Consider the following 12,192-nt stretch of genomic DNA (forward strand, 5'->3'; position numbering starts at 1 on the left):
TTTTGTAAGATAAGGAAATATTTAATGGGTACAATGTAGATATATATTTTATATGTACCCTAGAAGAAAATGTAAATCTAAACAAGAAAAAAAAAAAAGCTTCAGGAATATGTGACTTTTGGAACTTATAATATATGACATTGAATTATTATCTTAATAAGAAGACAGTTACTAAATGGATTATTTTTGTGTGTGTGCGTGCTCACAATCCAATTATTTTCTTCTTTTTTAAAAATCACATGTTCAGAGTATAATGTTATGGACTATTCTGATGTACATATTAAAGTTTGTCAAAACATGTTGATGGCATTTGTAATTTAAGTATAGCCTGTGGTAAAATATGAACATTCTTAAATGAGGAAGTTAAATATTGCCTGGTAAAATTATGAAATTTACCACATAGTGCAGTCCATTAAACTGAAATTTGAAAAAAAAAAAGTATGAAACACAGTGAGATCGGGAGATGTTTATTATAGATGATCAATGTACATAACAAGTGAATTTTGCAGTAGTTGGCTACAAGGAAAGTAATTACATGGTGCATGCATATATATGGAATTAGCAAGATGAATTCATCATATCAGTTATAATTCATGAACTGTAGTACAATGTACTAACTATACACAAAGTATTTATACTTTATTGAGAAAAAATACAAGCACTAGGAAACGCAAAAAGAATCTGATGAATCAACGCACGCTGTGTTTTGGTCTCAATCGCAGCCATATTAATTTGCTCTCAGGTCTATAAATACAGCTATAGCCCTAAAGCAGTATTCTCCCTGAGGTCTATAAAAGGTCTATATATATTGACGTTTGTATGCACTGACCTGTGCTGTAATTAGTACTGTGTGTTTCATTATGCACACAGTTTACCCCTAAGTAGTGTCATTAAAGAAGCCTTCCTAAAGACAATTCAACATAAGAAGGGGAAATTGCTTTGAAACAAAATGTATTTCAGATCATGTCTGGGGTTCAATTTCAGATTATTCATTATCATATCCCTGGTTTTATTTGTACAGTGTAAGATTCGTAACAATGCTGACACGATGCAGCCATGGCATAGCCACTGCTATAAATAACATTTTCTTTTTATTGATTACTTGTCATGCTTCAGACAAAATTGAAGTGCATTGATCTTTCAGTTCAAATTATTGCTTTTATATTAGATTTTATTGAAGAAGATTGAAAATGGTTCAATAAATTAATTTTACCATACTGATCAGCATTTGATATGAATTGGAATGACTTGCTAGTAAATTGTACTACAAATTCTTCACTGAGATAAAAAAAAAATGTTTTGGTTACCAGAATTAGCATAAAATATGGAATGAAATGTCAAGGGGAAGTACTCTTATTATTTGTAATAATTTTAAATGCATGTACTTGTATTAGACTAATTCATTTGATCTATATTATCTCCCCCTTTTTACATATTTTGTAGTTGTTTTTTATTATAGATTTTATAGGGAATACACAGGCTTTTACTCATCCATAAAAGCCCACAATGGGGACTACTTTTTCCCAGTTAATTGTGATGTTGCATCTGTTTACAAATGATAATTACCCTGGCTCCCGTACATTAATGATACAGCCGCTTTCCGTCAGAGCTTTATTTTTACACTGCTGATACAGCCCCTCTATGTCAGAGCTTTTTTATACCCCCCGCAACAAGTTGTGGGGGGTTTACTGGAATCGGGTTGTCCGTCTGTCCGTCCGTCTGTAGACGCAATGGTTTCCGGGCTCTAAAGCATTATCCTTTCCACCTACCATCACCATATCATATATATGGACTACCCATGGGATGAAGATGTTCCCTATTGATTTTGGGGTCAAAAGGTCAAAGGTCAAGCGCACTGGACATCGAAGTAGCAATATGGTTTCCGGGCTCTAAAGCGTTATCCTTTCCATCTACAGTCACCATATCATACATATGGACTACCCATGGGATGAAGATGTTCCCTATCAATTTTGGGGTCAAAAGGTCAAAGGTCAAGTGCACTGGACATCAAAGTAGCAATATGGTTTCCGGGCTCTAAAGCGTTATCCTTTCTACCTACAGTCACCATATCGTACATATGGACTACCCATGGGATGAAGATGTTCCCTATCGATTTTGGGGTCAAAAAGTCAAAGGTCAAGTGCACTGGACATTGAAGTAGCAATATAGTTTCCGGGCTCTAAAGCGTTATCCTTTCCACCTATAGTCACCATATCGTACATATGGACTACCCATGGGATGAAGATGTTCCCTATCGATTTTGGGGTCAAAAGGTCAAAGGTCACGTGCACTGGACATCGAAGTAGCAATATGGTTCCATTTAAATTCTTTAATGGCTATTTTCATCGCATGGAGATGCTGTGTTCCTAGATATCTTTTGGATCACAATACTGAAGTTTTACTTATTACCAACACCCTTTGGGAGATTGGGGTAAGCGGGGGGTATTCTTAGTGAGCATTGCTCACAGTACCTCTTTTTTTTTTTTTTTTTTTTTTTTTTTTTTTTAATACACTTTAACACTGCTGATACTGCTCCTTTAAGAGTTTATCACATATCACAAATTGCTGATGCAGTCCCTAAATGTCATAGTGACAGTTTTATTTTAACCCCCCCCCCACCTCTCTCACTACCACCTGCCAAAGTTATAACACAGACATTGGTATTGATTCTCCAAGATATTAAGCACTGGAATTGTGCGAATTATCTGAAGCTATTGATCTGCAGGCTACAGTGCTGAAGCTGTTATTGACATGTGCACAGGGGGAAAAAAAAGCTTTGTATGAAAACCCTCCCCTTCACTTAAATATTATAATAAATGGATCCTGTTTTCTCTTTGAACTTTGTAAATAAAGCATGCTATAACATGTTTATTGATTGCTTTCAGTGAAAATATTGCCTCTCTATTGGGCTAATATTTGCTTCAGGTTAAATCAGACATGTCAATGGATGTGTTGTATTCCATATGGAATAGGAATTCAATGATTTTCCATCGAGTTGGCTCTGTATAGAATAACAACAATTCCTTAACTAACTTCAACAGACTGACAGACAATGCTGGAATGTCGATGACACCTGGAGTCAATCGTGTGAGATACAGGTTAGGTGAAGTCTTTCACTCTGCCCGTTATTGGAATCAGATGTAGTCCAGTCAGTGGAGGGAAACTCCGGACCTAATAGGCTGACCATGAGCTCCATGGTGTGTGACCGGTCAGTGCTAGGGTAGACTCCGTTAAGGCTTTGGTCAGTGCTAGGGTAGACTCCGTTAAGGCTTTGGAATATAAGGAATATGTTCTTGTGTATGTAACAGGAATGTGATAGTAATGTAACAGTGGCTTTTTCATGGAGGAATATAGAACTGTACCTGTGTCCTCGTAACGATGACTTCAGTGGACCTCCATCTTCAGGGGATATTTAGACGTAAGCTTAAATACAGACTTTTTCATTTTCAGTAACATAAGCGTCTGATGACACAAGTTGCATTTTAGCTGTAAGCGTACTTTGGTTCTTGGAGTCTCTTTAGAAATTGAAAACAAATTGATATTTTGATATTTTAGAATGATAGTATAGTGTTCAGAATGATTGTGTTTAGTTTGTATGTGGAAGGGAAAAGGAGGAGGAGGAATTGAACTGTCCAGGTATGAAAATAAAAAAAAACAACTGGGATATGATAATCTTGTTATCCATTATAGGAAGGTAAAGAGAATCCATCGGGATGAATTATTAAATAAGTTCCTTTATGATTCAAACGGTGTGTGATCATTGGGGTGTGCGATACCTGTAGGTAGAGAATTGTATCCAATAAATCGGTTAGAAAGATGTCGTTATAAAACAACTTGATATCTGTGCGCTAAATTTTGTGAGGAACATTGAATCTAGGAGTTTTGAGTTTACACTTATTGTGTAAATCTAATTAGGTTTTGTATTTAAGTCCAGTTAAGGATTTTTAATTTTCCCAGAGCTTCTGAATTAAATTGTGGATTTTATGTGAGAAAATAATCCATTATTATTTCTGTGTGGGATAGGCAAAGCCTGACCCCATGCAGACCGTGAATCTAACATTCACTTGATGGAATTTCCCAATCCCACACTCAATACCAATGAAGGAATCTATTAATCTTGTTCATCTTCTTGATGGAGTACCCAGATATTCATTTACCGGCCTTCATCTATTGAAAAATAAATTGTCCATATTTACAAGGTTGTTTTTCCATTTGATATTATGAGCAAATTCTGTAACACAGTTACTCTAGTAAATATTTTGGTATTGAGAATAAAACCACTGGCATCCTTTGGTATGAAATTTTTCTCGATCTTTCGTAACATGCAATTTGATTGATTGACATTCATAAAATTATTTTTTAGTTACCTGAACTGGTTTACTAAAGCTGCACCTCATGACTAGCTTCAAAAGTGTAAGTCTGAGACTATGGTGAGAAATGGGTCTATCCTAAATTCTGTAGAAATGCAAGTCTTGGGGGGAGGGGGAGATAAATAGGTCTATCCTAAATTCTGTAGAAATGTAAGTCTTAGGGGGAGGGGAGGGGGGGGGGGGGGGAGAAATGGGTCTATCATAAATTCTGCAATTAACCCTTATGATAACAGAGAGTGACATCATAATATTGCTATGAGTGATATTGCTCCATGATATTTTGATTAAATTTTATTTTTACTAAATGTTTATTGGTTAAAGCTACACTTTGTACTGCCTCTTTCAGAGAAATGTGCCAAATACAAGTTTTCCCAATTGATGCTAATTAAATTACATATAAATTGAAATTTGTCAAGTATAAGGAATGAGGCTAAATGATTTGAACTGGTACACCAGATCTTGAATTTGCTTGTAACTTTAGATGTGTAATTATATTAGTGCATTCCAAATTCAAATGATCAGAGGTTATAATTGCTGTGAACTTTGTTCAGTCATAGTGAAACACTATTTATTCTGGTGTTGATCATTGATTATAAAAATGATCAAGTACAGACATCTAGGTATTCCAACTTTAATTTCTGTAATGATGAAAATGTTCAACTGACAGGTAATAATCTTAATTTTTGATGATAATTTTTTGGCACACAGATAATGTCTCCAATGAATACAAACTGTATCCCTTGCAGTGTCAGCTTTTCCATTTTATAAGCGTGTTGATTACACACTCATTGTAACACACTATTGATTTATCAGACAAATATACTACATATCTGATTGTGTGGTTTAGAATTGTTCAGAATATGAAACGCCGGGGAATAGACTGTTACATATTGTATCACAGACTGTGCATACATTGATGGCCAATTACAGTGACAGTTATTGATTGACCAAAGATATTCACAGGGTCAGTGACATCTACATCGCTTTACTTAATACACATTTTGTGTGATGGTTTTGCCAGGCCAGCTCTCTGTATGAAACTGCTACCAAGGTCATCACATCTGAATGCCAGTTAGAGCTTTCTATAGCAGTTTATTGGTGGGGCTTGTGAGTGTATTGTCCTGCAGAAATGACATGTTGTAGATATTGGTGGTTCCTATAGTGTGTGGGACTGTTGTTGGGGCTCTATATAGAGGGTCTAGTGTTCTATAGAAATGATATGTTGTAGATATTGGTGATTCCTATGGTGTGTTGGACTGTTGTTGGGGCTCTATATAGAGGGTCTAGTGTTCTATAGAAATGATATGTTGTAGATATTGGTGGTTCCTATGGTGTGTTGGACTGTTGGTGGGGCTCTATATAGAGGGTCTAGTGTTCTATAGAAATGATATGTTGTAGATATTGGTGATTCCGTTAGTTTGACTTTAAATTTTATGGAGATCCTAGCTGTGTCATAGCAGCCATTATTACTAGCATGATAAAGAACCCTCACTGCTGCAGCCTAAGTGGCTTGACACCCTGCTATGGCATCATATATAGGTAAAACAAAAATTGTGGCTCTTTACCTAGAACTGTTGATGTCTCTAAATAAATCAACATGCAAACAAAAACAAGTATCATAGATATTTCAACAATTCGGAGAATTAGACCACATGAGGGTTATAGAAGTAGCACTTAAGAGTGGCCTTCTCTGAGGGGGCTGTCATTATAACATATCATTCAGTTGATGTACTGATGAGGGATCTCGCTGTTTCTAATGAATGACCTGTGTCATTTATATATGACAAGAGTTTTTGTCTGAAGTATAAAACAATCTGATGTATTTATTTTTGTTGTTGATTTTTTATATTTGATGTACAAAAGCTGGGTTACGGCTTGTAATCTGCATCATATAATGTTATGAAGTGACAATGTAGAAAGTAATAACATTATGATTATTTTTTCCATATTTAGAATTTCTCAGACTGGACACTTGTGTTTTTTAGCTCACCTAAGCCAAAGGCTCAAGTGAGCTCTTCTGATTAAAATTTGTCTGTCGTTGTCGGCGTCGTAAACTTTTCACATTTTCATCTTCTTCTCATTACAAGAACCACTGGGCCAATTTCAACCAAACTTGCCACAAAGTATCCTTGGGTGAAGGGCTTTCAAGTTTGTTCAAATGAAGGGCCATGTCCCTTTCAAAGGGGAGATAATCACAAAAATGCAAAAATAGGGTGGGGTCATTTAAAAATCTTCTTCTCAAGAACCACTGGACCAGAAAAGCTGAGATTTACATGAAAGCTCCCTTATATACTGCAGATTCAAGTTTGTTCAAATCATTGCCCCCGGGGTGGGATGGGGCCACAATAGGGGATCAAAGTTTTACATACAAATATATAGGATAAATCTTTAAAAATCTTCTCAAGAACCACTGAGCCAGAAAAGCTAAGATTTACATGAAAGCTTCCTGACATAATGCAGATTCAAGATTGTTCAAATCATGGCCCCTGGGGGTATGATGGGGCCACAATGGGGATCAAAGTTTTACATACAAATATATAGGAAACATCTTATTCTCAAGAACCACTGAGCCAGAAAAGCTGAGATTTACATGAAATCTTCCTGACAATGCAGATTCAAGTTTGTTCAAATCATGGCCCCTGGGGCTTGGATGAGGCCACAATAAGGGATCAAAGTTTTACATGCAAATATATAGGAACAATCTTTTAAAATCTTCTTCTTAAAGAACCACTGGGCTAGAAAAGCTGAAATTTACATGAAAGCTTCCTGATATAGTGCAGATTCAAGTTTGTTCAAATCATGGCCCCCGGGGTTTGGATGGGGCCACAATAGGGGATCAAAGTTTTACATACTAATATATAGGATAAATCATTAAAAATCTTCTCAAGAACCACTGAGCCAGAAAAGCTGAGATTTACATGAAAGCTTCCTGACATAATGCAGATTCAAGATTGTTCAAATCATGGCCCCTGGGGGTATGATGGGGCCACAATGGGGATCAAAGTTTTACATACAAATATATAGGAAACATCTTATTCTCAAGAACCACTGAGCCAGAAAAGCTGAGATTTACATGAAATCTTCTTGACAATGCAGATTCAAGTTTGTTCAAATCATGGCCCCTGGGGCTTGGATGAGGCCACAATAAGGGATCAAAGTTTTACATGCAAATATATAGGAACAATCTTTTAAAATCTTCTTCTTAAAGAACCACTGGGCTAGAAAAGCTGAAATTTACATGAAAGCTTCCTGATATAGTGCAGATTCAAGTTTGTTCAAATCATGGCCCCCGGGGTTTGGATGGGGCCACAATAGGGGATCAAAGTTTTACATACTAATATATAGGATAAATCATTAAAAATCTTCTCAAGAACCACTGAGCCAGAAAAGCTGAGATTTACATGAAAGCTTCCTGACATAATGCAGATTCAAGTTTGTTCAAATCATGGCCCCCGGGGTTTGGATGGGGCCACAATAGGGGATCAAAGTTTTACATACAAATTTTTAAGGAAAATCTTTAAAAATCTTCTCAAGAACCACTGAGCCAGAAAAGCTGATATTTACATAAAAGCTTTCTGACATATTTCAGATTTCAGTTTGTTGAAATCATGGCCCCCAGGGGAGGATGCATGGGGTCACAGGGGGGGGGGGTATCAAAGTTTTGCATACAAATATATAGGGAAAATCTTTAAATATGAGCCAAGTGACTCAGGTGAGTGATGTGGCCCTTCGGCCTCTTTTTTTAAAGCATTCCTTCAGTGAATACCTTGAGTAGACACATTACACAGTCCTGTACCGAGACACATAGGAGGAGATGATTATTTATTGATAGTTATATTGATCATGTAGTCAACATTTTGGTGAGCCATTTTATTAATAAATACAGCAGAAGCTCTGGTTGCCTGTAACAGCGGGTTGACAATTTTAAGGAGGATTAACATACCAGAGAAACTGGTTCTGGAAACTGCATAATATGTATAATAAAGTGCACCGCTAGAGTATGTGAGGCGCCTATCTGGAACTACATGATGCATACCTATGTCTGTATTATTAATAACTCAAAGCTGTGACAGTCATTTGCAAAGTTCTACATTGGAGTAGAGAACTAGGACTACTGTAGCATTCCTAATTCTCTATCAGCGACTATAGGTTTGATGGAGCTAGGTCTTACAGTGTGCAAAATGTGACCTGGAAGTGATTTGAATACAGTATAATTTGTCCAAACCGGCCTCTGAGTACTCCGGCGCTCTGTCAATTCCGGCCAAAAAATATAGTCCCTAACATTTCTTTAACAAATCCTTTATTAATAATTCCCTGTACTCCAGATACTGCGTATTCTGTATATCAGCTGGCTTACACAGTCCCAGCTGCTGTTAATTAACTTTAATTATCCTGTGTAAACCGGTCCCTTGATGATACACCACCCTAATTGTTAAGGTCAATTTTATTCGGTGTACACAAGGTCCCAACTGCTCGTAATTAGCTCTAATTATCACATTTAAACCAGCCACCCCGCGATGGCCAACCTGTCGGTATTCGGTCGATCACACGCGATGTACACAAAGGGTGTCTCAAGGGAAGCCACAGGTAAGTAAAAGAGTGCAACTGGCGATGAGTCACGATCAGTTTAAAATAAAACCTGATTTTGGGGGAGTGCACTTTTCAATTATGACAGCACCACGCATGAGGTAATGGCGCCCTCCCCCTAACGACAGAGACGAGAAATTACATTAAAAGACAAAGTTCAATTTATTTAATCGATGAATTCGATACATTCTTGGAATGAAACAAAATCAGCAACAATCCAGTTATGGTTTCCAAAAGCAAGGTTGCCCTCGTGGACTTCTCGGAGCTCTCCGGCGAGTCTGACAGTGATGGTATGCAGTTAGTTAGCACAACTCGCCATGTCCGGTCGATCACTCGGCATTACATCAGTTTCCGTTTCACAAATTGAGACAGTTGAAAGCGATACATTTTTACAACGAAAGCTGGGAAAGACAAATTTTAGACGGATACAACAAACTTGACGAACGTACATAATGTAGCACTTGATAACGGCGATGATGTAGACGAAATCGACAATTTACCAACAGAAAAGTGCGCGAATAATTCCCAGATTTTAAACTGTTTAGTAAAAATTGAAACTTTTTCAAATGAGCACGACAATAAAACACTGACATTTATATTTTTACATTTTGAATTCTTTTGTGATATATTAAAACGTTAGCAATCATTACACATGTATGCATAGATAGTGAATACAAGGGAAGCAACTCTCATACTTGTCAACATTCTACACTCCGGACTTTGTGTAAACCAGCCAATTTCTTTGGAACCACACACAGCCGGTTTAGACATAGCTATAAAAATTTCAAAATGAGATAACAGTGACCTACTTTTAGGTCGCAACAACTCACCATCCCCCAATATGTATCAATTGACCAAGTTTGATGTCCTATATCATAATTACAGTGTTTAAGATACAATCTGGACACAGATTGATTATGTGTAGCTAGTGACTATCAATTCCAGAAGGTCACGGATATGACCCGGACAGCTAGGAAAAAGCTAAATGACAGACAGACAGATGGATTGGAAAGCCCATAATAATACCATGATATAGCCCATCAAATGACAAGGGTGTAATATTTTGAAATTGAAATCCTCAAGATATATATACCTTATTTTGTGAAAAAATGCAAAACTTGCAAAAAAAAATTAACTTTTGCTGAACTCAAACATACAATTTACAGATTGGCAACTTCACTTGTTATCACAATTCACCTTTGAAGGTGAATTGCGATAAGGATGTTCTTTAGACATCTACATGCAGGTGACGTAAAGGTAATTTTTCAGACATCTACAGGTAATGTGAAGGTCATTGTACAGACACCTACAGGTAATGTGAAGGTCATTTTACAGACACCTACAGGTAATGTGGAGGTCATTTTACAGACATGTACAGGTAATGTGAAGGTCATTTTACAGACACCTACAGGTAATGTGAAGGTCATTTTACAGACACCTACAGTTAATGTGAAGGTCATTTTACAGACACCTACAGGTAATGTAAAGGTCATTTTACAGACACCTACAGGTAATGTGGAGGTCATTTTACAGACATGTACAGGTAATGTGAAGGTCATTTTACAGACACCTACAGGTAATGTGGAGGTCATTTTACAGACATCTACAGGTAATGTGGAGGTCATTTTACAGCTTTGTTTATCAGACATATACAGGTGAAACGGAGGTCATGTACCAATTATCTAGAGGTGATATTAAAATAATTCATCTAACATCTGCAGAATGCATAATACAGTTCACTCACTGGACATGTTCAGTTGACATTCAGGACATTTATAAGTCAACTCATTGTAACCAATACTTTTAAATCCTTGGAAAATCAAATTGCAGAAATTCTGTAATGTTGCTGCTGAAATATGTACAAGTACTGCTGGGATGGGTTTTTTATACCCCCCGCAAACGAAGTTTGGGGGGGTATACTGGAATCACTTTGTCCGTCTGTCCGTCCGTCTGTCTGTCCGTCCGTTTGTCCGTAGACGCAATTTGTCCGAAGTTTATTTCTAATACCGCTGGACATATTTCATTCAAACTTTATGCACATCTGCTATATATTATGTAGTGGTGCATCTCCTATTTTCATTGAAATATTTTAACAGTTATAGAAGTTACGCACATTTTCTTTTCATTTTGGGGGTTGTGCACTTTGTCCATAGTTTAATTCTAATACCATTAAACAGATTTGATTCAAACTTTATTCTCATCTTATATATATAATGTAGTTGTGCATTTTCTATTTTCATTGAAATATTTTAACAGTAATGTTATGGAAGTTACAGACATTTTCTGGTTTGGTTGTACTTGTAGTAATAGACACAATTTGTCCAGAGTTTATTTCTAATGACAAAGTAAAGTTGGCATAACATAATGATCTTTAACAAAGTGAATATAAACTAAAGCTAGAAGAGTTGATCAGGGATTTGCAATCATACAGCCTAATATGTGCCAAATAGTATTCATTATTTATATTAAACATATTTTTAATATTTCATGTACTGCTGTACTGTAGAATATACACTTCTGCATTCACATTGATTGCCCTGTAGATAATGTGAAAATATCCAATGTGCTTGCATTAAATATTTCCCATCATCTTATATGCCCCGCGGGGGGTATTAGTCCCATTAGGACAGTTCTAGTTTCTCTCGTCTTGTTGATAGTACGATAAATTAACTAATAATTACATATTCTTTATATATATTTTAAAATCACCAAATTGTTTTTATGGGTGATCATCAATTACATTTTTTTTCTCCTTAATAAGTATTAGTTTTTTGCTAAGCTATAAATCAAAATTGCTTTGGACTTATGTATGCTATTTTTGAAGCATAAAGAACATACGAATGAATGATGCAATGATGACATGACAGTGATGATATCTGTGTTATTTAGTTCAGCACTTGCTGAAGTAATGAGCCCCCATCTGACACAGTGTATTTTGCTGTGATATAATACATGATGTGACAACATACACTGTGTATCGTACAATATATATTGTTTAAGTGGATGAATATTAAACTGATCATGATGAAAGGATTAAGATTTTGTTTACAAAACTTTCTATATACAAATATTCACTGATATCTCAGGATTGTCCCATGAAGCCAGTGAAGTACATATTGTTAAAGTCAAACCAAACTGGAAAAATAAGCACAGACATGAAAGGGAAATAAATTGTGCAATATCTCTTTGATATTTCTTTAATTTTCGTGTGTCTTTCTAAGACACATTTACACAC

General features: G+C 36.2%; 1 protein-coding gene across 7 annotated transcripts in view; it reads left to right on the forward strand.

Moving 5' to 3' along the window:
- The window catches only part of LOC125679789 (phospholipid-transporting ATPase IA-like), a 67,272-nt gene that overhangs the window by 349 nt on the left and 54,731 nt on the right, over nt 1-12,192 (forward strand). Inside the window, exon 2 of one of the 7 annotated variants that reach the window (XM_056156419.1) lies at nt 4,364-4,413. The exons of 5 other annotated variants lie outside the window; for them this stretch is intronic. Coding sequence is in view for 1 of the 2 variants with exons in the window: in XM_056156417.1 (XP_056012392.1) it covers nt 3,379-3,418 (40 nt within the window). In the remaining variant the exon portion in view is untranslated. Of the gene's footprint in view, nt 1-2,485; nt 3,419-4,363; nt 4,414-12,192 lie in introns of those variants that run through there. One more of the 7 variants, XM_056156417.1, reaches the window with a different exon arrangement.

Source organism: Ostrea edulis, chromosome 2 (genome assembly GCF_947568905.1).
Source record: "Ostrea edulis chromosome 2, xbOstEdul1.1, whole genome shotgun sequence".
NCBI classification, from domain to species: Eukaryota; Metazoa; Mollusca; class Bivalvia; order Ostreida; family Ostreidae; genus Ostrea; species Ostrea edulis.